The sequence below is a fragment of the Channa argus genome, chromosome 2 (genome assembly GCF_033026475.1).
Source record: "Channa argus isolate prfri chromosome 2, Channa argus male v1.0, whole genome shotgun sequence".
Taxonomy (NCBI): domain Eukaryota; kingdom Metazoa; phylum Chordata; class Actinopteri; order Anabantiformes; family Channidae; genus Channa; species Channa argus.
In genome coordinates this window covers 4,231,618-4,258,216 of record NC_090198.1, presented here as the reverse complement: position 1 = coordinate 4,258,216, position 26,599 = coordinate 4,231,618, and the positions used below count along the sequence as shown (strand labels likewise).

General features: G+C 41.1%; 1 protein-coding gene across 11 annotated transcripts in view; it reads right to left on the bottom strand.

The window, feature by feature from the left end:
• znf536 (zinc finger protein 536) overlaps nt 1-26,599 on the bottom strand; it is a 216,555-nt gene that overhangs the window by 95,037 nt on the left and 94,919 nt on the right. For 10 of the 11 annotated variants that reach the window (XR_010912298.1, XR_010912299.1, XM_067494954.1 and 7 more), the window contains one exon: nt 10,995-13,279. Coding sequence is in view for 9 of the 11 variants with exons in the window: in XM_067494954.1 (XP_067351055.1) it covers nt 10,995-13,278 (2,284 nt within the window). In the remaining 2 variants the exon portion in view is untranslated. Of the gene's footprint in view, nt 1-10,994; nt 13,280-16,451; nt 16,588-26,599 lie in introns of those variants that run through there. The other variant, XM_067494955.1, reaches the window with a different exon arrangement.

The following is a 26,599-nucleotide window of genomic DNA, read 5'->3' as shown; positions in this document are numbered from 1 at the left end:
TCTGGGTTTTTTGATTTTCTTTTTGTTATTTTCTTTCTGTACTTTGACTCAAAGGAATCTTTCATCATTTCTTTCTTTGGATGTTTAGATGCAGATACCTGGATGCTTTGTGCAGTCTGAAAGCAAACTACATTCTTTCATATAAAAGTGTAACAGCAGGTGTTTTATTTTTTGTTGTTGTTTTATTATCTTAAATCTCATCTGCAGCGTAAAGTATAGAAGTATGTGTTCTAATTAAAGAACTTTAAATGCACAATATACTGTATGATGTTTTTTAATTGATGTAACTCTAGTCTTAATAATGTCTTTCTTTGAAAGAAAGAACCTTTCTTGGTACAATAACATCGTTTATACCAGCTTTTCTCTGCAGTCCTGCCAAAGTGTTTAAATCTCTCTGATTACAAAACCATCAGCAGCTTACACTAAGCACTGCCCAAAAGAGTCCACGGCAATGTAACCAGAAACCTCAAGTAGGTTTGATCATGTTATTTAAAATGGCACTAGTGATTAGAGAACCTTTTTTGTATTTTAGATCATGTGCTGCCTTCTTCCTGTAAGTTTGATCTTTATTTCATACCCTCTATTACACACACTATGTTATGCACTATCTCTACACCACCTCTCTGTGGATGCACAGTACAGTAGGTCCAAACAGAAATATATGATAATCCCCTTCTCTTTTCTCTCCATCCTTCTTCCTACTTTCACCCTTTCCATGCTCCCTCTTGTGTTCAGTTACCACCTGATCTGAGCCTTCTCATTCCTTTTTACCACTTGCCCCCATGCCGCCCCCCCCCCCCCCCCCCCCCCCCAACCACACACCCACCCCTGCGCTATATTCATCTAACTCTTTCCTCCTTTCTTTCCACCAACCAGCTCCTTCCATCCCTCCCCTCGTTGAAGGCCCCCTGTTGCTGCCTGCTATCAACCAGCTCCAAACTGGTGAACATGGTGAGAAGAGGAAGAGGAGAGGAAGAAGAGAGGAGAGGAGAGGAGAGGAGAGATGTAAAAGAGTAGGAGGGAAAAGGAGAGAGGGATCAGAGATGGCTGGAGCCAAGTGGAGAGCAGCTGGGCACGGCTAACAGGGAATGATAATGACCTCAGAAATCTGCTGTTCGCTCCACAACAATAGGGTGCTCAGTCGCCTGGAAAATTGTGTTCATCAGCTAGCTCTGCTCACTTACTAATTGACATTGCCAAATATTTTAAGAACAATTGGAATGTGGCAGGGGGAGAGAGGGAAAAAAGAAAACCTAGAGATCTTAATCCCTGGACTTAATTCCTCCCCTACTTTCCACCCTCTTTGCTTCTCCCTTCCCGTTCTCCCTCTCCGTCCTCCTCGTACTCTTACCCTCTTTCTTCTTTGTGATAAGGAGATAGCTACAAGTTAAAAAAAAAAAAAAAGAAAAAAAAGCAAAAAGCAAATTTTTCATGTCGCTTTCTGCTCTCATGTCAGCACCCTGATGTTGACACAAAAGGCTTTTTATGTGACCTGTCAATGGGGTTAAGAGGAGGAGATTGAGAGGGGAGGGTGCAAAGGGGGGCAGCAGAATTAGAGAATGACAGCGCTAGGAAGAAAGAGAGGAGAAGAAGAAGAACACATGAAAGAGGGAGAAAGATGGGGGGGGGAGCAAGCAAAAGATTCCACAGTCATACTATCACATGCCTCGCCCTCCATTTTTAATGAGGCAAAGGTCAATGTATTCTCTTGCTCTTTCACTCACAGGAGGAACCCCAATCATGCCCAAGTTAACTTGTTCAAACAAAGATCCTCCAATCCCTCAGCCCACCACCACCCACTCTACACCCCCATCCCGCCTGGTCTGGCTCCACCGTCTACCATCCAGCGCTGTCCATTTGCATTCCTTGACCGAGAACTCTGCCTCATTTCACTGGAATCCCACATTGACAGAGTCAGACAGCTGTCACCAGCCAGAGAACAAGAACTTGGCATTCACCCTCGTTCAAACTTGCCCCCCTTCCATCACTCCAACCTTCTGTTAAGCACACACAAACAATTAAAAGACAACAAAGTTTTTAGCCTGTATAGCTTTTCTTGGGAGTTTTGCTTGAAGAAGATGCAAAAATCTACTTAGACTATGCATTTACGGTGCGCTAAAAACAGACCTGCAACATGAATGGCACTTTATGGTTTGTGGTGGACAGTGGTTAGCATGGGCACTCGGACTGTAAGCAACTGGCTGTGATGCATGTGCATTCTGACACCAGTTGATGGCCACCGTTCCATCTTTCCCATGGCGAATCCAAGGACATAGATGTGCATATGGATAGTAAGGACAGGTCACTACCAATGTTTTGGATAGGGCAGAAATAATATTTAAGCAAACTTGTTTGCATAATTTGGATCGAATTATTCTGATGTGCGATTAATTAACTGGCAAAAAGAGAAAAACAAATAATGTTTTTTTTTATCAACCCGATATATAATGCATATTCAACTAGTACACATGCTTCTTTATCATAAATGAATTAAAGTTGCATAAGTGCCAATTATAAAGGAATGCAAACATTTGCAGCAATACAACTTTTCGTATACACTCCTTGACCATTTTTGTTACATCTGATGATAAAACACCATTTATACTATATTATTCTGTTAGACTTAGGGTTAAATTTGCATCACCCCACATGCTTGTTTTGTAGCCAACTCTAAGTGTCAGCAAGCAAACTAACCCTGGCTTCTTTTATCTGTAGTCTACCAGTTACATTGCTAGCAGGGGTAAACATAAAGTGAGTGGATCCATCAAATTATGAGTTATTTTAAACATAGAGACTCAATGAAAATCTCACACATAAAAAAAAAAAAAAAAAAAAACCCAACAACATTAGGCTGCTTCTAATGATGAAATGGCCATATATTCATTATGTCCCACCAATGTTGAGACCTTGCCCGTGTCCACCATAATATCAAAATCAATAGGTGCTTTGAATGCAACAAGTCCCCCAACCTTTACACCCACAGACAATGTTTGTCCCTGCCCTCCCAAATGACCAACTGGTCCATTTGTTGAAATGTTGAAATGGCCCCCATGGAGTGAGGCTGGCATCTGTTAAAAATGCTCCTTTTTGGCACCAAAATGGCAGATGCTGTTCGTTATAATGGCACCAAGATAATTGCTTGTGTAACACATAATTTTTTCATTTTTTATTTGTTTTTTGCTCTAAACAGTCAAAAATGCTGGATTACAACTGTGGAAACATAGTGGTTTGGTTCAGGTTAAGGTGCAAATACACCAAGGTTAAGTTTAGGCGCTAAATACAAATGCAAAAGTTTAGGGTTTGCAAAAGTTGTGGCTTTGCTAAAAATCTCTGCTTCCTTAACGTCAGCAGCAACAGTTGTGTCAAAATAGAGTCTTGTCATTTGTTGACCTAATTTCCTTACAAACTTTTGTGGATCTAATAATTAAGTGACCATCTTGTGCTCAATAGAGCTGCTGGATGCCATCAGATATGTAATACATATATTTTGGACAATTTTGGCTGCTGGTACAAATCACCTCTCGATATTTCATTTACCAGGAGGACAGTCTGTTGTAATATTGTATAGTGATGGCTGTGTGTGCTTTCCAAGGTTAAGGCTACGCAAACTCTCCAGAAAGACTACAATTTATGACTATAGGTGTTAATGTGCTAATTTATGGGGTTTTTTTTTTTTTTTTCAGGCTTTCTCCGTTACTTTTGAGTCTCTTCTGCTGTGTGTGTTCACTCAAGTTAAGTTTCCCCTGCATTTCAAAACTGTGGTAAAGAGCTGTATTTGTAAGTCAACTTACTCAGTTTTAGCAATGACACCAGAGCAGATAGCTTGTTGATGTATTAAGAATATTAATATGCAAACAGTCTACCTGACGGAGTAAGGCACCCTTCTGTTATGGAAAGATAAATATTGTGTTTTAATTATAAAAACATAAAACAAAAATGGGGGAAGACAGAAGAAGCAGAAGAAGATGTGTGTGTGTGTGTGTGCGCGCGTAAGTGCCAAGAAGGCTTGTTCCAGGAGAAAGGTAAGCCATGTTTTGGCAATGATTTGGAGTTGAAAAGACTGGATGGCATAATGTGATGCTGTTTACTGAGGAATGTGATGCCCTGTCATCTCTACCCTTTTCTCAATCCACCCTGTCTCTCCCTTCTGGATTGCGCGTGTCATTTTTTCATCACCTCTTCTTCACTCTTTGAACAGTCCATTTTTTTCCCTTTCCGTCCAAGCTTCATAACCAAGCGGGGAATCCTAACGTGATCATTAAGACATAAAACGGGCTGATAAATGTTTCATAAGGACAAGACTAGCCACTGATAGCCACCCAGGAATACCGAGGAGCAAACGAAGTCTCTCAGACCTTCCCTCGTTCAAACACATTTGTCTGAATACAATTGGAATTTTAAAATATCTAAAAAGCCGGGGCTAATTCCCACCATGGGTAATATTTACAAATTGAGTCTGAGAGACAGGGTGGGAGAGAGAGGGAAAGAGCAAGAAAGGAAGAAAGAAATCAAATGAACTGTGCACGAAAAAAAAAGAAAAAAGAAAAAGAAGAACAGAGAAATAAATTGCCCTTTTATTTTGTGCAAGCGTGTACAAAAATACTAAGTCTGCATTTATCCGAGACATGTCAATCAGCGCAGCACACTGACAATTAGTGCATTTGAATAGAACTTTTATCATTTACCAGACACCAGAGTCCTGACCTACTGTACAAAAATACAGCTCGGGGAATGAATGTGCCTGTAACACAATGACTGTCTATTTAAGTTTGGTGACACATAAAACATACAGATATGACAGGCCAGACTCCTTCCAATGAGTGGGGGTAGAAATCTCAGGTTTTTAACCACGGAGTTCTGTGATTATAGAGAAAAAGAAGAAGAATAGTGCAAAAGGGGGGGATGAAGTAGAGAAGCGGATGTCAATTACAAAGAGAAAATAATTTATGCAGAGGGAAGAAATGAAAATAAATAAGAGATATTATTCATTATTTTTTTTTTCTTTCTAATGCATTTAGCCTTACATGCATATATTATGGCTCACACTCTCACTGTGGACTGGCCTCATTTGAAAGTGTTAATGTAGCATACAGTAAGAAGGCACGTGTTAGTTATTCTGGTTTTTCATAGAAACCAAGGCTGATAACAGGTTAACTGTGTACGCAGAGATTTTCAGAGATTTCAGGGTGCATATTCAGCTGTTCTAGTTTTCATTCTTTTCTTTTTTTTTCACCTGATTTAAAGGGCAACTGCACCCAATTATCAAGACGCTGATAATTGGGTGCAGTTGGTTCTAATTTTCAGAGTACAAATCAATGGTATTAAACTCCACCCCCCCCTGCCTTTAATATATTAAAATAACTGTGTTTCTCCAGGTGACATAATCAGGAGGACTTTTCAGTTCAGATTATGCCGACTGGTTCCTCAGACATCTTGGTCAATCAGCTCCTCCAGAACTCCCTCAGATAATGTCATCCAAACTGAAAACTCCTCCAGATGATGTGACCTGGAGACGTTTTTCACCTGAAAACAGAGAGATATTTTAATATAAGGGAAACAGAGAGAGGTTCAACGCACTTCCGTGCACTGTACATTGTATCAGAACTAGAAACATAGAAGGCAAGTTTAAAACTGCTGAAAGCTGCTATGTAGTACTTTTCGTTTTGTTTTCACCCTCATTTCTTTATTTAATTTGACCACAACCCCGTGGGACAACCGGTGGTTCTACTCTGCAGTATATACCCAGTCTCTAGGTCTGATGTTTCCGTTAGTTATTGTTATCAATACAAACAAAACGCGTCCCAAAAGCTAATTTTGCCCCGGGCCCCATATCAGCTTATTTTGGCAATGGTGTGTAGTTGCGTTGATATTCTACTTCTACTGACTCTTCTTAAGCTACCGAACACTTATATTTTACAAATCTTATTTTAATAGATACTTTAGCTATTAGTCTTTAATCAATCCTAAATTAGCAGGTTTTTTTCCCCCCATATTTTTATTTCATAAATCTTAAGACTTTGATTAAACTACCTGTATCTTTGCATTTTCTGACTGCTTTACTTTATAAAAGAGTTAGAAATACATTGTGAGTATTGTTTACAGTTACAGAGTACAGTTCATTGTAAAAAATACTAGCTGATAATAGCTAGCTAGATTAGATTTGTCAGCTTCTATAGTCATAGTAGTCTGGCTCTTGTTCAACTTTGCTTTATTAGTATTTTAATGACACATTAATTACACTATAACACTTTGTCCGCATGTGTAATTACGCCCCCATTGTACAGTGCATCGCAATTAGATGAATATCCATGCTTTATAACCTAAGGCATCAAGTTGGCAAATCCAATTTCAATTTGTATGAAGTGAGCATTTTGTCTGCTTGTTTGAGCCGCAGTAAAGACCAGGGATATGCCGGCTAATCCTCACCATGTTAAAATGCTGTTCCTCTTAAAAAATGTAGACCTGGGGGATTCTCCAGAGAGAGAGAGAGAGAGAGAGAGAGAGAGAGATTGTGTTTGTTACAGCCTGAAGCCTAGAGGTGGGAGTGGGGTTTAGGAGTAGGTTGTGTAGGTACATAAGTAGGCCCTCCGCTGCTTTAGGCTTTACATGTGTGCAGCAAAGCCTATTTTATACACATTCAGCCACAATTTGCCTGTACCACAGCAACAAAACGGGGAGATACTATCATGCAAAATAAGGATTTTCAATGGTGGGCTAGCTACGCTTTCCAATGCAGATGTGATGAGTTGCATTCACATCAGGTCAAACCTGTTGCTCAGCGTCCCTAAACATGACTCCGCTACAAACGTGTTTTCTCTCAACGCGTCTTCGTTTGAGGCCTGATCATTGCAAGAAAAAATGATGATGAAGTGAAGTCAGTCCAAGGATAGCTAAACAAACAAAAAAAAAAAAAAAAAAAAAAAAAGATGGTGATCGGCATAAATGTAATTGCCTCTTTGTTTTCTTGAAAAAAACAAAATAAAGAATTTCACTGAATAAGAAACATGTTCAAGGTTAGCTGCAGAGCTATATTGTAATAAGAAAGGTCTTTAAAGGACATCTCTGACAAAACCCTTTGTTTTTCTGCCTTTTTTTCTTTCACTTTTCCTTTTTTTTTTTTCATTCATTGCTTTTAAACAAGTGCTGTCTCAAAGACAAAAGCGGTGGAGTTGACCTTCTTTCACAGTTGAGATGTTATTGTTGATTACTATAATTTAAGTTTAACTCGAAATTGCTGTGGGTAGGTGGCGGGGCAGAAGCTCACATGTACACAAGCGCACACTTGCAGGTGCACACACACACACCAACTTAAACAGAACAGCTCTTGTTCTTAAACATGAGATATTAAGATAAAAGTACAGTAGCCACATCCTGCTCGCTATAGAAGAGAGTGATATGCACACACACTGTAAAGTATATGCCCCCCCTCCCCCCTAAAAGACACATACACTTACACTTACACACACACACACACACAAACAAACACACACACACATGCACACACAATAAACATGCATGCAACGGAGAAGCATGACACCTTTCTCCACATGAGACTTAGACACATTTTTTTCTCACACATCAAAGCTTCTAATTTAAGAGTCCCTCATCTCCAAATGTGAATCACAATGTGTAAGTTGTGAAGAAAGACAAGTTTTGCTGCTTCAGATTAAAACACAGGAAGTAGTGAAAACACGCGTTTTTTTTTCAATTAAATCGTTTTTCTTCTCATATTTTTATTTCATTAAAGCCATATCCCCATTTATTAAGATCATATCATCGCTTTATTCTACCCCTCTCTACAATATATTTTCCAGTATTGTCATCCTCTGTAACAGTTTGCTACAGTTCTAACATCCTGTTTTGCACATGAGCTTATAACAGTAAGAGTGTAAAAAAGCCTTTTAGATATGACAGTGGCAGATGGATGAGGAGTCTCAACAGTGCTAGTGAATCAAACCATAAGACACACAACTGTGGAAAGTTGATATGTACATTTACTTAAGTACAGTATCTAAGTGTAATTTTGAGGTATTGCTACTTTAATTGCATATTATCAGTTTCTGCCATTTCATACTTTGATTTCAGTACATTTTGGATGCAAACAACGTACTTTTACTCCAAAACTTTCATTTGATAACTATAGTTACTACTTTCCATAAATTAAAAATACAAAATACCGTACAATAATAAGTCTTCATTGATCCCCGGTTAAGGTGTTAGCCAGCAACACATAAAGTAGGCTAGCTAAAATATTTGATTCAAGACATATGATCACTAAATCAACATATATGTGGTTGCAATAAGCTCCATCATTACCAGCTGCAACATTAAATTGAGGAGCACATTAGTTTAACAATAATTACAACTCCTTAATATCATATTCCATTGATTTGGAAGTACCTAAAGTTTACTTTGGATACTTTTAATTGTAATTTTTTACACTGTGTTAATGCAAATTTTATTTAGCTTGAGTAAATGATCTGAGTACTTTCACCACTGGCAACATATTACCTGTACACACAGTAAATAACTGTTAGCGCAAGAAAAAATTAAAACCCTAGTGGTTTTTGTAAGGCCTTGTCTAAGTTAGCAGAGCACTATTCATTTATTTTTGTGCATACATTTTTGTCTTTAATCCTACTGTCCTTCTGAAAACATAATGGCTGGAGGGCAAGATTTAACCACTCAGCTAAATCTAATGCATTGCTTTGTGCTTTGTTAGCATTTAGTGGTATATATCTATTTTTTTTTTCTTTCAACTTTAATTCACTTTCTTCATATACAGTACTTGGTGAGTTGTTTAAATGCCACGAGCTAAACGGATCAGCCACAACATTAAGTCGGTGTATACCCATCACATTCAAAGAGCTTGAGTCAAATAAGACAGACAGAGAGAGGGAGAGATGCAGACAATGAGAGGGAGAGAGAGAGAGAGAGAGAGAGAGAGAGACAGATGGAGAGAGAAAACTTCCAGCATTAAAATTCAGAAGATAATTACATCCGCTACACCCCCACCCTGTTGAGAAAGTGTTATGTTTAATAGTCTCTATAAAGAAAATAGGTTTTTATCTCACTCTCATTTTCATTAATTCCTAATTGGGGTGGGGGGTTGTCTGTTATTATTTCTTAGATTAAAATAAACATAGCCTATCCCATGTTCAAACCCATCACACTACACGGGCATGATAAGGACTTCATGCCTCTGTGAATAAATAAACAATTTCGTCTCCACTGGTGGAATTAAGTTGCTTACAGCCTTAAGCTAAGCCACTCTGATTTATATTTATATTTATTTATATTTTTTTCAAAAGACTTAAAAGCACATCCTTGCTTTTGCAAATAAATTTCACCTTTTTTATGACCTGCTTTATATGTATATCTTTAATTAGTGCCTTGTTTAGCTTAAACCGACTGATTATCGCATAGTCATGACCTAATTACCGCACGCGCTTCTTAGCACCAGTGCCTCATAGTGCCCTGAGGAACAAGTGAAAGTTACCTTAAAAACTTGTGTAATCATTAGCAACGAGCCTCCCTTAATCCCACTAAACATACACTTATCTAGCCCCGGCCGGCCTGTGTTTGCTGTGAAAGAAGAGGGGAGGGTACGCTTGTCTCCGACGTGTTTATTGAAGACATTTATTAATCGTTGTGGTTAAAATGAGTTCATCCCTACGCTCCCAGTCTTTACTCATGTTCCACAGGGACTGGGTCCGCTAACCTGCAAACGTGAATGCCATGGCGAAGCAGGTCTCTTCCCGGATTGAATTCTCTGGAGTCTTGTGGTTGGCTTAATGTCAGATGTTGAAGCAATTCAGCATTGTCAAGGGACAACTGTTACTATGTCCAGCGAAAGATTTGCAAGTGTGGCAACATATACCTGAACATGACTGCTGATGATATGTACAGTGAAATAAATATGGACGCTTTAAAACAATGAATCTCTGTCAGTAAGCATATCACCTCTGTATGTAATATTTCTATGTGCATAATGTGGATGTGAGTAAAATGTATACAATAAGTATGAGGGTGGGCATTTACAGTTAAATATGTACGTTATGTGAGGAATGTGTAGCTCTGATTCTTAGGTGGATTATGGGGTTATTTTCTAGACTCTCTTAAAGGTGCAGCATAACCCCAAACCATATTTCTACAGTATGCAACCAAACTGATTACAACCCTGTTTATGTCCCTAAATATTAAGAAACGACAAATGCTGTCCACCGTTCATCTAAAATGGAGCCAATCAATCTGATGAACGGAAATGTTTAGCAGAACTAAAGGAATGAAACCAGACATGTATGGCACCAGTCATGCGCCAGTCAATAGAGAGATGTTCTCTACTCCCTGTTTTTACTGCTCTTTCCTTGTGGTGTTTTTCTTGGCCATCCTTTACTAATAAATACTAATAAAAGCAGTATACTTGAAGCCAGTTGGGGGATTTGGCTGGGATTTCACTTGCATACTTTTCGTGCAGGATGATTTTATCTAACACCCCTTATACTCTTTGATCTGTAACTGATAACACATTTTCAAGAATAATCCAAGCCCGGTAGAAATTGGGGAGGGTTGCGTCAGGAAGGGCATCCGGCGTAAAAACTGTGCCAGATCAACATGCGGACAGTGATCCGCTGTGGTGACCCTGAACTCACGGGATAAGCGGAAAGGACAAAAAAAAATTTAAAAAGAATTGTTCACAAGTTAATTCAAAGGTGCAGAAAACCTTTGTTGGACCCAGGTTATACTTTGGGTCCTGTATTGTCACTGCAGTCTATCAATGCTACAATATAGAACTTTTGGGACTCAAGCTAGCTTCAGCGTAAGACCTAAATCAATACCCCCAGAATGTCAAATACTGGTGCTGTGGATTGTGGCATTTCATAGTATGTATGTATGATTAGAACTAATGAAAAACTGGGGAAAGCTACATGCATTCATACTGAAATAAAGAAAAAATAATAATTCCCAAGTCTTTGTCATAACAAAACGCTTACCTGAAGATGGAGAAGAGGGATGTGGGCTGTCATCCTGGACACTTCCTGTTTGGGAATGTCCTCCTCCAGCTCCACTCTCTTCTGTTACATTGGATGAACCCGGAGTAGTAGAGCGGCTGATAGACTGGGACTCGGGATCACTCGCTGAACCACGGCGTTCGTCTAGACCTTGTTGCTGGAGTGTCTCCTCAATGCCTCTCCTGTCTTTGCCATGGATGCGGGAGTGGACAATCATCTGATGGTAGGTTCTAAAGACTCGGCCACAGTCGGGGCATTCTGAAGGTTTCTCCTTCAGGCCAGAGAGACTATAGTCAATGTTTGGGCTTCCCAAGCCAGCTAGGGTTCCAGGAGCCTCTGCGTTACCATGGTGAGACATCAAGTCGCGGTGACTGTCAAAGCCTCTTCCATCCTCCTTCATGGACATCATGGCTCCGCCAGAGGCCTTGGATCCCTGCAAAACCTCTGAGAGCTGCTTTTGCTTTGAGCTATCATTAGAGGAAATTGAAGAGTAGTCTTGTTTTTCTTTTGAGAAAGAAGCCAAGGGTCCACCACCACCCATCTCATCTTCCTGCCCCGTGGGTATATGGTGCTGCTGTGGCTCTTTGGGCATGAAAGCCCTGTCCATTGCCATGCCACGAGCCATTATCTGCCAGGCTTGATAGCTATTGAGGGAGTCCATCTCTGCCACTTTTGCTGCTGCCTGGAGGCGCTCCATGCAGCTTGACTTGAGTGGTGGGACAAGGTTGAGGCAGCCCAGGAGTGAACGCTTCTCATTTTCACCCAGGCCATGGCCCATTCCTCCTGCCATTGGCCCCAGCAGTTTTCCTAACATCTCTTTTTCCTTCATGGCTATCCCTGCTTTAGCCAAGAGCTGGTGTTGCTCACTTAGGCCCTGTTTGTCGGGTGACAAGAACCCTCCCTGAAGACAGGAGATGTAGCGTGAATAAAGGTTAGCATGAGCTTCCTGAGCCAGACTGCTCATGCTATTGACAGCAGCCATCTCCTGCTCACTGGACTGGGGTGGCTTGCTCTTGATGGCCAACTTGTTGAGATGCACCTTCATATGGTTTTTGAGAAACCAGGGTTCCTTGAAACGACGGCCACAGATTTGGCAGCAGTGTTCAAAGGAGTCCTTGTGTTTACGCATGTGCCCCTTGAGAAACCATGCTTGGCTGAATACCTGGCCACATACATCACAGCGGAATTCAGTGGCCATTTGCACACCGCCTTGACAGCTACCACCCTGACCCTGTGTGGTCTCAGCTGTGATGTGGGCCTTTTCCACATGACTTATCAACTCCTCTTCATGCGAGGCAGCAAACTCACACAGAGTACATTTGTAGGGCTTGTGAAGTATACGAATATGGCGGTCCAGCTCCTCGCGCTTCTTGAACTTTCCTTTGCAAAAGGTACAGCGGAAGCCTGAAGCTGGGTTCAGGGACTGTTCATCCTGGGTACCAGGTGGCTTGGGTGAAGAAGACGGCTGGGAAATTGTGTCTGGAGTGGCAAGGCCAGAGGAGGGAAGGAGACCACAAGCTGAGCCTAGTGGCTGCTGATGGGTGTTAGAGCTGCTATTGAGGCCCAGATGGGGTGTTGGAGCTGTCTGCAGGAGACTGCCACTCCCTCTCATCTGCTTGTCCCTCAGAATGGCCCGCTCTTCCAGCTCATGCAGAAGCCTATTTTCTTCTCTAACACGGCCGCGGCCCTTGCCAAGATTCCCCAGCTTATGGGTGCGGAGGTGAATCTTCAAGTTGCCTTTCTGAGCTGCTCGGTGATCACAGTAGGGACACTTGAAGGGCTTCTCTCCTGTGTGTGTGCGCATGTGTAGTGACAGGATGCTATTAAAACGGAAGCGCTTGCCACACAATGGACAGGGATACTTCCTATTCTTGCGGGCATCATCTTCTATATCATTCATCTGGGACATGATGCCCAAGTTCTGGCCATTGAGAAACTGCTGCAGGTCAACACGGCCATTCAACCCACTTAGCGCCCCTGCATCAATGTCTCGGTTGAGCTGGTTTGCTAGGAGGGCCATCTGACTGCTAATAGGTTGACTAGCCAGGGCTGCGTGGTGGGTCTTCTCGTCTAAAGGTGTGGCTGCCTTCTCTTCGGGAATCTGTTGCGGGCGGTGTAGGTCAGGAAAGGCGTGTCCCAGCTGGGCAGTAAGCTGATGAAGCTTTTGACTTATAGGGTAGCGGCCATTTAAGACTGCATTGCTCAGATGGGCATCAGCATCAGGCACTGCTGACGACACACCAAGACACAAACTAGAGTCCTCCATCCTGTAAAAGAAGGCATAACATTATAAACAATAGAAATATAGAACCTATTAAAAAACTGCATTTAAAATACCCTACAAAGCGATCGTTCTGTAAAAAAGAATCCCAAATGGTCATTAAGGCAAACAGCCTTATATGTATCTAATTTGTGCATGATGTTCAATCCCACCTGTACCCTCACCAGCATGTTCTGTGGGTTTATGAATAAACTCATGTAAGCATAAGGTCTAATGTGCTCGCGCGATTTCAGGACCAAGTCCTATAGACTAAAAGATCAAATGGGTTGTTTGTCCCTACTCTCTCATATGACCAATGGTTTGTTGAAGTAACACCCCTATATCAGATAGTCATTAGTTGTCAAGGTAACTCCGGCACAGTGGATGTTGATTAAAGTGCACATACTGTAAATAATGTTTGTTTTTTTTTTGTCCATGGTAATAGTCTTTTCAGATGATGGTCCTACAGGCTGCATTTGATCGTAGAGACAAATATTGTGATCATTTGCTCGGACTTGATGGCAGTGATGCTTCCTGATACGCTCCTCGTATTGGCTTTTCGGGGTTATGCAAACTCCTCCTCAGAACTGATATGTAACTTGATTTAAGGAAACATCACTTGTGCTGCAACACCCGGTACAGGGAAATAAAATTTCTCGTCTTTGATGCACAAAGCACTGCATGAATTGTCAACACCAAGGGGCTCGAAAAAGCTGTGACTCCTGGAACTTTTTCGAAATGTAACACCATTTTGGATGGAATAATTACTCGGTAAACACAGTGAGCAGTGTATAATTAAGCTACTTGTGCCCATCCTATCAGAATTCCTCCAATTACACGCCTTAATGAAATGAAGCAACAGCATTGTCAGGAAGCCTCCGCAATACTACAATTATGATATTAACAATAGCACTTAAAACCAAGGGGTTACTCCAGTAAACACAACACTCTTATCTTGGTGCCATGACACTTGTCTTGGTGCAATACTCCATTAAAGAGCCACACTACATTTGATGTGAATCACTTTGCTCTCGCTCTGCTTCTTAATATTCCACACTTGCGTGTGTGCCCGCATCTTCTTCCCTCGTCCTAAACTCTTTTACAGTTTACAGGATGGAGAAAACAGTGGTTGACAGTGTTCCCATGTTCAGATGCACTTGTGATACACAGTGGAAAAAAATTAAAAAACAAACAGACTAAACCAAATAAGCATATACCCTCCAGTATGACAGGAATAAACAGGTAGTAATTACTTTGTTTTATTTTTTCCTGTTACTTCTTGGCAGAAGAATGTTGCAGTCTCAGGTTGCTATAATGGTACAAATGTACGGAATTTTCTGAGCATCACCGATAGTGTTTTCTTATCATATGTGTGACATTAGTGAATAAAAACATAAAAATAACTGCTTTAAATGCAGACTCTCTACACATCTATCTCCACACTTCCTCTGGCTGCTGGCAGGGGTCGAACCCTCAGAAGCAATAACCATGGCTCTGCTTTGGTCAACAAATATTGTATAAAATCGTATTACACTGAATATGTAGTAAAACATGATTACAATCATCAAAAAAAAAAAAAAAAAAAAACCCTTTCATTGAGAAGCATGGGCATATGAGGTTCACTTTTAAGAGAAAGTGGCATTATTTTAAATGGCGTATGGGCACAATCTGGCAGCAGTGGAGCACACCCACATTAAATATGTGCACACATGTTCAGTGTACACTTTACAGGCATGAAGGGCAACTAAGGTTCTGCCAGACTCTGTCTTTCTCCTTCTCTGCCTCCACCTACAGTATGTTTCTAAAGTGTAGAAGACTACATTGTGCTTGGCTCATTTGTTTTCTCATTCATATGAATTTCTCCTCTCTTTCACACACACACACACACACATCAGTAGGAGGTTAGTAGACATAAGGGGTGCCTGTTCTTTTAGCCACTGGCCTCTCCAACACATTGTCAATGGTGGATTCTTATCGTGTGGACATGAATTACAGACTGTGACCAGACTTCACTTGTGTTTAAAGGAATGTGACACTTGTGGGTTGCCCTTTAAATTCTCCTTATTTGTCCCCACACATATTGTAAAGCAGTTCTACTGAAAGTCAGTTGAAGACGAATATAATGAATTTAATAGAAGAATATAATGACCATGTTCTGCAGGCTTATGTGTACCAGCTAGATATGTTTCAGTCAAAGCCTGCTTTAATTTAGAACAGATCTTATGATTGTCTTCTCGTGTGATTTGAATAATGCTGAGGTCTTTATAACAAAAAAAAAAGCCTAATAATAAAAAGTTTATGCTTTATTGAAAAATATATATACGTACTGTAGGTTATATGTGTCCATTTATTACGAGAACAGTATTGTGAGAGAATTGCCAGGAAAGATAAAACTTTGTTAGACTCTTTAAAATGACTAAGGTTTTAAATTGTATTTATGTGACACCCCAGCTTCCATCACCAGGCAATGCTTCTATCGGAGAAGACCTTATTTGAATGGGCCCTTTTTACAGAGGCGGCTGCCTTTTGGAATAGAAATCTGTGATTTAAACTAGGCTGATGAGCTGTTGCTCATTTGGGGAGATAGCAGCTTGCCCTTTTCTTCAATTTGATTTCCGCCTTTATCTTTAACATATAACAAAGGCAGATAGACAATGGAATAATGTGAAATGAACTGACGAATCCAGTTTGTGTTTTTTTATAAACGTATCCTGGCTGACGAGCGTATGCAAATGAGGCACATTAATATGCTTGCCTTGCTCCCGAGTCATTTTATATTTTTTCCCCTGATTAAAAAGGACATTTCTTATGTGACATCCCCCCTCTGCTCATATCAACACACACACATGCAAGGGAATTTGAGGGCGGTGTACAAGCAGGAACACATACACACACATGCACAGAACACGCAGTTGAAACACAAGCCTTTGACTACAGACAACAATTCAATATGCGAATGCCCTCTAAAAGGCCTGGCGAGAAGGTTGCCATTCAGCCAGCACTATCAAATGACTGCCCACAGATATAACACTTTCTATTTTGACATCACCGTCAATTAGGACTTGTTACAAATCTCATGTAAAATATTCATCAAATGTACAGACAGAACAACACTATGCAGTGTTAAGGTAATAACATCCTACGTTTCAAAGATCAAGGCTCAGGTTTGTCACTCTTACCAGTTAGGTTAAGGAAAGGCCTGGGCCCACTTTGAACCCATGATGTCTCGCTGTCTCTGCCATTGCTGTGTAGCCTATGTAGACTCCTTTAAGAAGAACGCATCTACTCTGTAGACTGTTACAGTATCTATCTGCCGTTATTCTAACCTGTATACCCTTATCATTTCCTGGCATGTACAGCAATGCTGCCTCATTAAAACTATTGGTTCCTCTGATACCTCTAAAACCACAAAGACTTCCTTTAGCATTTTCTCACGATAGTTCAGTTGTTGTCTTTATAGTTTGAGGTTTAATATTCAGCAAAGCACCACGTGCACCCGTAAACACACCAGATCTACCTTACAGACACACGTACACACACACACACAGACACACACACACACACACACAGCAAGAGAAACAGATTTCACTTGGTTTCTCTTAATGCATTTTTCTCCTCAGTTCTTTTTCTCTTCAAGCCTCAGCTTAATTATAAGTGGTATCTGTAACACAATGGCAGTGTATTTCAGCCAGCATTTGAATGTGCTCAGTTAATTTCTGTCTTATCAATGGTGGCATGCATCATAAATGCGCAAGACATTTTTACTGTATGTGCTCCTCTCTAATTGTAACCATATAAATTACTGAAGTGTGTGAAAGGTCCTTTCAACAGCACAAACTCAAAAATTCTAGCAAAATTCAGAGTGAATTTACTTGACTTTGAATTTACAGGAAACTTTCAGCTGACATTTAAGGCAAGATGTAGAGGATCGAAAAACCATTAGTTGGACTTTACTTTGTTATTTTGGCATGTATCGACACAAAAAGCCATCGAATAATCACAATGCAATACCTCATTAAGTCCTAATGAACAAACTCATTGCATTAAACAAATCAATCATTATTAACAATGTGCTGAATTCCATCATATTTGCACCAAATCATTAATGAGACGACTGGGTTTGCAGCAACAGCAATCTGATGTTGAAGGGACGATGTGGGTATTTACCATATGTTGCATGCACTGAGAGTTGAATGCTAAATATTGAGTGATTGCATGAGCAGCAGGACCCTTTGAATCCATTCAAAAAGCCGTAAATATGTTTTCATAGTACAAACAGAGCTTCCTCATCATTTCAAAGATCAATTACCTCTTGGTAAAAGTTGGTTTAGTTGGAGTTAGTGCCTCGGTAGGTAGAACAGAACAGATATGAGTTTTTGCCTAGCTTGTGTTTTGTTCTGTTGCAGGTGGTCTTTGAAAGGCGTCTAATTAATCCAATAAAAAAGCTGCCTTGTTTTCCTTCCACCTCTCCCTCTGTTTCTGTCTCTCTCTCTCTCTCTCTCTCTCTCTTTCTGTCTCTCACTCTTTGACTTCACTGCATTATTACTTTCTGTAATGAGGCGAAAACACTCTGAACTGCACATGGAAGATAGTCACACAACCCTTGCCAGATTCAATCCTGACTCCATCCCATGCCTAGAGCCTCTTGATCAAAACTCATAAGGCTTGCACTATCAAAAAGATGTGAAGCTTCAAAAATTGATTGCTCTATTTTGAAGGAGAAAAAGCAGAGTTGCAGACAAGGCTGGGATCAGATGCATATATGGTATTTACAGCAATAGCAGCAGCAATATAATAAAAAAGAATAAAAAATAATAAATCCCCCCTCTCCCAAAGGTTACTGGATCCTTGGGGAGGCAGCTCCAGTGGCCTGAAAGAATCATAACCACCAATCACATATTAACAACATTATGTTTGATTGACTGTAGTGGACACCTTCAAAAACACAACACTCAAAAGAAAAAAAGAGGTTTTATGTTGTGCATGAACATAGAAAGTCCAACAATTTCAAACCTAGGAATAACACTGGATTAATATACAGTAACCCCCCCCCCCACGCTTTGCTGTAACGCTGAGAAAAGGGAGCAAGGATTTGATGATAGCATGGACTCAATAGATAAGTGACAAATATGAATGAACAGGAGCCTGTGCCTCTCCCTCTTTCTCTTGAACAATATGTCTTTGAGGGCTGTTTAAGAGGTCCTGTCAACAGGTAGTTCAACTTTCAGCTCATCCCCGCTGATCACTGGGAGCCCTCCTGACAGCGAGAAAAGAAAGACACTGGGAGGGAGCGAAAGGGAGAAACAAAAATGTTTTCGGTCTTTTTATCCATCCGTCGCTCTGACAGCCTTGCAGGGGATGCCATGGGAGGAAGATCAATGCAGGACAAGCGGATTCCCACAGTTCATTGTTCCGGGCCAGCCAAATCATCTTCCCAAGACAGCCGGGAGCTCAAAGCTTCCCTTTATGATAACCATCCCTGGTATTATTCCCACTATGATGATGATGACCTGCAGATGTCTCTGTCTCTCTGTGCGTATGTGTGTGTGTGTGTGTGTGCGCGCATGTACGACTGTGAACACCTCTCCCCTCCTGAGTGCACTACAATAGTGTCCACAGTGGCATGGACAGACCCCTGCAGCAGCGAATAAAGCCGAGCGATGAGCACAGGATTAATAGTGCCAAACATTTGTTAAGCACTCTCTGTTTAGTGAAGTACAGTGAGGGGAGCGAAAGCCAAAGAAATAAAGAAAAATGATATCAATTGACATGATAATCATAGTCCATCCTGCTCTAGCACTGCTACTACTGCAACCAAAGTTTATTCCTTTTTGTTACTATTACTGGATTTCACTAAACCAGCTGATTTACATGTCATCTCACTGAAAGTTCTGGCAAACAATAGTCGGTGGACCTTGAGTTCGGTTTTCTTTCTTCCATTCACAGCTAAGTCACTCACAAAAATGCACATTGCACAAGTTTTACATCCCTGCAACAAGAAAAATACTTTTGATATCGTTGTCAGGGAATGATCTAAATCAAACATCTGCATTGGCCTTTGACATGGACAGCAAACCTAAAAAAATAAACAATTAAAGGAAAGTAGCTTACACGGGGCAATTTTAACAGACACCTGGTCTTTCAACAATTTTTTTCTGTGGGTCGTATGAGAGGGGGTAGGGACCATGTATATGGGCTTTTAGGTTGGAGGCCAAGATATAGAATGCAAACAGGCTGATGGACACAGGCCCAGGGATCTGACTAATCAAGGGAGTCCAATGACGTCTCATGATTCAGATGACTGACAGAAATGCATAACAATTCAAAAGAGATATAAAACCTTTAACACAAAGAAGAAATATAATGTATAAAATAAACACAAAAGGTTTAAAAAAAGACAGAAAAATGATATGCAATCGATGTACTGGCTCCACAAATTCATTTGAGGTTTAATTTTATTTGTGGTAGTATCATGTTTATTGTGCGCTTCCAAAAAAAACTCAGAACAATAATTTAGCTATTCTCATATCAACATGCTCTTCAACTCAAAATGTGGGGCCTGACGCCTCCAAATGTACATGTGTCTTTCTGCTCTGCTCTTTCTCTAGTGACTTAACTCTTCTTCCTGTCAAATCAGTCAGAAAACTAGCAAACAATAGTTTGTGTACTGCATGTGTGTGTTAGACAACAAACATGGCAGTGTCAAGCGCTCACGCATGGTTAGACTGCGGGAAGAAAGAGGCCAGAGAGACAATGACCACAGTGTATCTGCCACAGCTTACATCACTAGTCACCCTCTGTGCTGCATGTCAGTGCTGCAAACACACACACACACACACACACACACAAAAACAGAAATTTGTAGGTCACATTATAGGGCAGCTCTGCCTGTGTGTCTCTTGTGGAGAGACTGCAGTGATGACATGTTGGATTCAAAACCAGAAGACTAAAACAAAGTCAAGTCGAGTCTCACTCTGTTTCTCAGGTGGTGGCAGCGAGAGCGAGACAAACAGAGAGGAAGAGAAAGTAGTTGAATGTCAGTACGGCCTAAATAACAGAATATCAGAAATAATTGCTGTTTTCTTCCGCACATGCTGGGCGCATTCTGGTAGAGTTTTGCATAATGACTACAGTTGAGGCGGGGTGGTGGTGGAGGTAATAGTGGTGGGTGTGTGGCAGCGGTGGAGGTGGTGGTAAAGGGAGGGGTTGTTGTGACAGGTGCTAAAATCAAACTAGGGAGGCAAGGGAGACAAAGGTTCAATTTACTAACAGGAGACTTTAATTGTTACACAGCTAATTAAGAGAAGAAGGATCTTTTTTGCACTCTCGACTATTTACTGAGAGCTGTGTGTGCATACATTGTGAGGTAAATTGTGCCTTCAAGCCAAGTGAGTTTATAGTAAGGAGCCATGTGAATGTGTGTGTATCCAAGTATTTAGAAAGAGTACGAGACGCCACTTCAACATACAACATATCTTTTCACAGCTCCTCTGCTGTTGGGAGTTTGGGACTTTGTCTTTCTTTTTTCAAACTAAAACAAAAGTCTATGGCTAATTAGCAGCGCTCATTATAGGAAGCGAGTCAGGTAATTATTTTACATCATGCTGCCGATAATTGAATGATTCTTCAATGTCTGAATGTCTGTTTGAAAGTATCTGTTTCTCTTCCCCTTGCGCCCCCCACCCTTCAAGCCCCCACCCCCTAATCCTTCTTTCAGTGTCTTTGAGGAAGATAAGAGAGAAGCTGGAAACAGGTACCGCCGCCATATGCTCTTGAATGAAAAAGCTCTTCTGTCGAAGCAAATGGGATTTTTAAATATTGAAACTGCCGCATGTCTTTTTAATATGACCGTGTTAAATCTCTCTTTATTCCATCACTTTGATAAACTCCCCTCTTTCTATCTCTCTCCTCTCCCACTTTCTACGACTCTTCTCTCTCTCTCTCTCTTTTTTTTTTTTGTTAATCTGAAGAGTTTGAAGGGAACTTCAGCTCTGAGAAGTAGTTGAAACTTATTATGTAACCATGCTTTTTTTTTTTTCCATTTAATTCTTCTTCTTCTTTAAGCAGCGCACTTCCTGTTTAAGAAAAGCAAACTAATCTTATCAAAGCCATCAGGAAACTGAGACTTGAGTGGAAATGCTTGTGATTCTCTGCATATGTTACAATATGTCTTAGTGGCCTTACAACTGCTATTGTTCTCACACACTTTTGGTGTGACTGGTCTAGAAGAGGAAGAAAAAAAAAAAACAATTACCACACTCTCTTCTTTCTTTTCCTTCACTTCAAAGTCACATATGTACAGTAGAGCAGGCTAATGTGGCACTTAATATAAAAGGATAGGAAGAGAGTGAGAGAGCATTATCTACTTTAAGGCCAGGGTGTATTTATTACAGACTAATTGTAGAAGAGGAAGTGCTTTAGAGGGGTGTGCTCTCAAGAGAGAGGGCGGAGGGCCTCAGGGACGTAAGAGAGCATGTTTATCTATCAGATGATATCAGAAAAACACTGGCGACTGCTCTTAAGATCAGAGATGGAGTGGGGGATGGGGGGGGGGATGAAAAGGTTTACGGGATACAATAAAAGAAATAAAAACAGGATAAAAGAGGAAGAGAGTGAAAGAGAAAAAGACATGCCAACGAGGCGGCGTTTGCACCGACGCCAACAGCTCGTCGAAAGGCAGCCGTGATTAAAGCAGGAAGGAGAAGTTGGTGAAACTTCAGAGGAGCACGCTTTTTTTTTTTTTTTTTTGCTGCCCCGTCTGTGAACCGCACTCCAAAAACACACGCTCATAGTCATGTGTGTGTGTGCGCAAAAAAAAAAAAAAAAAAAAACGCACACAACGATGCATGATTGGGTATGTGTGTGCGTGGACGAGGGATTTAAAGCGAGGACAGTTTGCCAGCCCCTCAGTTCTGTGGGGCAGATTAGGATTAAGATAGGTGATTACAGATTAGAAATGGATTTAAATGATGGTTTATGCTAAACAGTCAATAGTTAATAAAGATGCTCAAGTTAATAAAGAAGTAGGCTACAGAAACGTGGATGTAGGGTGTGTATGCATCAGACTCCAAAGACTAAGGTATGCACTGGCTGTGTCTCAGGATTCCTCGCATCTGTCTACACCAGGACTTCAGTACAGGGCTGTCTGTCCCAGCCAACACTGCATTTTCCTCATTCTTCTCTGCCCTGCCTGACCTTCAGTATTGCCGTTGCTGACTTATCTTCCACAACAAAGGCTACAGTACACACGCTCATTAAGAGGACACTCCACACACACACACACACACACACACACAGACAGACACACACATCTTTGTACATGTGCCCTGACGATGGGCTGAGTTCATTAAGGCAGTGGATGTTTGTGGGGAAAATTACCTCGGTGGAGTGCGCTGCATGAACTTCTCCCACTACACACACATACAAACACGCAAGCCTTCAGTTTACACACTTCCTTTACACTGTTCCACTTTCCCACGTATGCAGATGATGTTATAATGTATTGATAATTTCTCAACATTTTTGTTTTTGCCCCATCTTCTAAGTGCTAACCTAAAGAAACAAGTAAAATCGAAATGAGTTCACTTTTGACCTTTTGGGAGTAGGATGTGTAGACAACTGCTGTCCTTAGTGGTCGGTAAGGGGGCGCTTGTCCAGATTTTCATTGTTTAGGACAACAGGTTTTGACTTTTACGGTAGCATTAAGTAAACTTGTGACATCAGCAGTCTGGTCAAGACAGGCTAGCTTAGCAGCTGGTTACTAACGGCTTGCCATTTGATGACCATTGGTTTCCCGCAAACTCTTTTCTTTACACAAACACACACACACACACACATGCAGATTTGCCGCATGTGTCCTCCGTAAGTTACAGCACGACCACAGTCTATAGACTGTGGTGGGTGGTTAAAATCGGCATGCCCTCTGCCATCTTCCATCACCACAAAACCCTTCTTTCTTCCTGCCTCACATCGTTGGCGATGCCCCCCTTCCCTCTACCCTCACCCCCACCACTACTTCTTCCATCCCTCTCCATATTTTCTCCCCCTGCATCTGATTAAGTTAACAATGTGGTGTTATTTGCATGCTGATTTCGCAGACCCCCACCACGCCCCGCACCACAACCACCCGCTCCCTCTCTCTCTCCCTCTGTCTCTCTCTTTCTTTCTCCTCAATTCTCTGACAAACAAGAGAGGCAGGATCAGAGTAATGTGATAGCACAGCAGCCAGCCAACGCAATCTGCCTCAAAGACCAGGTGTTCGCACTCCACCTCCCTCTTAATTCCTGCCCCCATCATTTCTCTTGTTTTTATTCCCGTTATTCTTCCCTTTTCTGCCCTCCCCTAGTTCGTCTTCTTCGTCGTCTCCTCTCATCTATCCCTGGTGTGTTTATAAGGTTGTATTATAATCAAATCTAGAGCGAGGGAGGCCTGTCTTTTTTTATTAATTATAGGTCGCAGCTGATGTGAATGTATTCCGAAAGCATCTTCAAAATAGGTCGGCGGTACAGTTTGCTATTCTTATCACATTTAAATGTCAACACGGTGCAAAGCCCTACAAATTAGTTCAGGCAGGCTTCAACCCCCATTTAACATTTAAAGCGCTATTCTGTAGGGCTCAAAGAGCGATTTAAATCAGTTTACACACACACACACACACACACACACACACACATATATATATATATATAAATATATATATATATACAGACATAGCACTTCGTCTTTCAAACTTCTCATTTCAACACAGACATTTAACTGCCAACCTTTGCCTGAGAGAATTCAATGGGGGGTGGGGGGTAGGGGCAGGATGAGAGAACAAAAAACATGTATAAAGCAACAGAAACAATGCATTAGCTTTTATGAATAATACATCTTCTTGTCGTTCCATGCAGGAAGGATCCAGGTTTTCAGCATCTCTGCATAAATTCACTGTCCAAATGAATAAATCAGAAACAGGGGGGACATGTTCTTGAGCTCTAGCCTATCACTGGTAAATAACAACAATGATTTGAAACACATCTGTTCATATGCAGTGCCAACTAACCCCTATAGAGTAGCTTAAGACAATAGAAGCCCAGCACTGTTGTTCTACATATTGGTGGCTGGGCATACGAAATAGAGTTTACCCATCTTACACACAGAGATCTATTGATGCAAACAAACATAATCAACAAATATGTAGGAATCACGTACAATCCATCATAAAACAGTCAACATTAGTATCCTAGTCAAAAACACAACTGTATTATCCCTCTTTCAATAGGAAATCAGAGATGGCTTGCTATGAATTAAAAGTTTAATCCGTCGGACGTGACAGCAGGACATAATTGAAGGAATACAATATTGGTGAAGTTAAGAACCATGGCTTGGATTCCGGTATTATAAAACTCTTCAAACTTCTCTAAAAGTCACGTCACCTCTAAAGTTTGAACTATTAACAGTAAATTTTAAAACTTTTGGAAAATATCAGGCAGTTTGTTGCACGATTCTCCAAAACTGCTTTAGGGTACATTTTATTTGGCCTGGTCATTATGATTATTAAAAATAGGATGGAAAAAACATGGTCTTGGGCTGTGTTGCAGCTCAGAAGAATGAAAAACATAATATACAACATATTGACAGGCAGAATGCTAATAAATAATGATCCTGCAAAACTCTAGTTAAGTATTGAAATGTGCTGCCAAAATCCCCGTAAAGGACCTGCATTTCCTTGAATTTAATCACAAAACCATACAGGTCCCCAGATACCCCCCCAACAAACAAATGGTCATGGTCAACATGAACATGAAAGATAATACAAAGGTATGTTTGAAAGCTCTGGAAAAGCTACGAAACTATGGTTTCAGTGATCTAACGTAAACAGAAAGTGTGTGAAGTGTTTGCACACGCTTGCGCACAGCACAAGTAAGAGTCCCAAGTAAGTCAGATGGGGATGTGACAGGGGGGAAAGGGGTGATCTCAGCCTTTAGGAGAAGTTGGCCATGTCAAGCTGTTTCGTGCCATAGAGATGCAGGATCAACTACAAGCTGTGCAGAGACACACACACACACACACACACACACAACCCTGGGGCAGTAGGCTTGTTATGAGGCTTGCTTTGCATCACTGCACTGCTGACCCCAGTTGTTTCAATAAGTGTGTGTGGATGTCTAGGAGCAACCAGCTCGAGCACATAAAGCAGAATCACTGATTTAGATAAGATGGATGATAGAAGAAGTCCCTAGAAGGACATCCTGAAAATGCAAGAAGTCTAAATGGACATCTACAAGCCTAACAAACTCATTTATTGAGTGCAGTCCATTTTAGTTATTTATTAGTTAGTCTATCGTTACACTATATACACATTAGTATATATTAGGTAGCCTAATATAAGAATAAGAGCCAGCACAGGGGTCACGGAGAGACTCCACTATCAGCTTACAGTTGCCCTATTACATCAGCATAAGTAACTGAATCCAAAGAGCTAACTAGCTTAGAAGAGACCCAATCCCTCGGACTGGCTTTCCTCTACTGTACCTCTAGGCCCGGCTATGACTATTTCCCATCCAGCTCAAAGCACAATGCTCTATGGGTGTGCCTAATGTGGACTCACTGAAATGTCAAAGCATTATATATCCTTTTACGCACAGAGTGGCCCCTAAGGGTTTAATTGACTATGCTGTAAAGTGAGTTTGAGAGCCGCGAGAGAGTGAGATGAAGATGAATATGTTTCATTAGAGGGCAAACAGAGCCTGATGGCTGGAATTGGGATTGAGAGAAGGGGGGATGAGTTGAATGCGGATGAAAAAATACATTTATCCATTCAGAGTCCACAATGAAATGTACAGGTGTACGGGCGAGGCTGTCCACTCCTTGGCCAACTTACCGGGGTAGCCATTCACATTTAACATGTGCTCTTTTTACCTCTTTCGTTTTTCTTCTCTCCAGGCTACCCTGAATCAAACAAGCTTCCGCTGAAGCTTCCACTGAAACGAGCTTCCACTGACTGCCTGGCAACTTCAAATACTCGTCAAAACCAAGAACAGAGCAGGAGACAGAGAGAAGGGAAGGGGCACCACTACTATCCCGCGGCCTTCGTTTACCAATTATACTGAGTACCTGCTGACAGGTGGGTTGTCACTGTGTCTGCTTAGCCACCCAACTCCCCTCATCTTCCCTTTTCAGCATCCCCTTCATTTTCCATCGCGGTCTGTTAAAGTTTGCCATGTGTTGTTTAACACATGGATGGAGGAAGCTCCTCACACCTCCAAGCATGGGTGAGACAAGAGAAAAGATGGATGAAGAGGATATACAGGAAGACGGTAGAGAATTTACCTTCAAGACACAG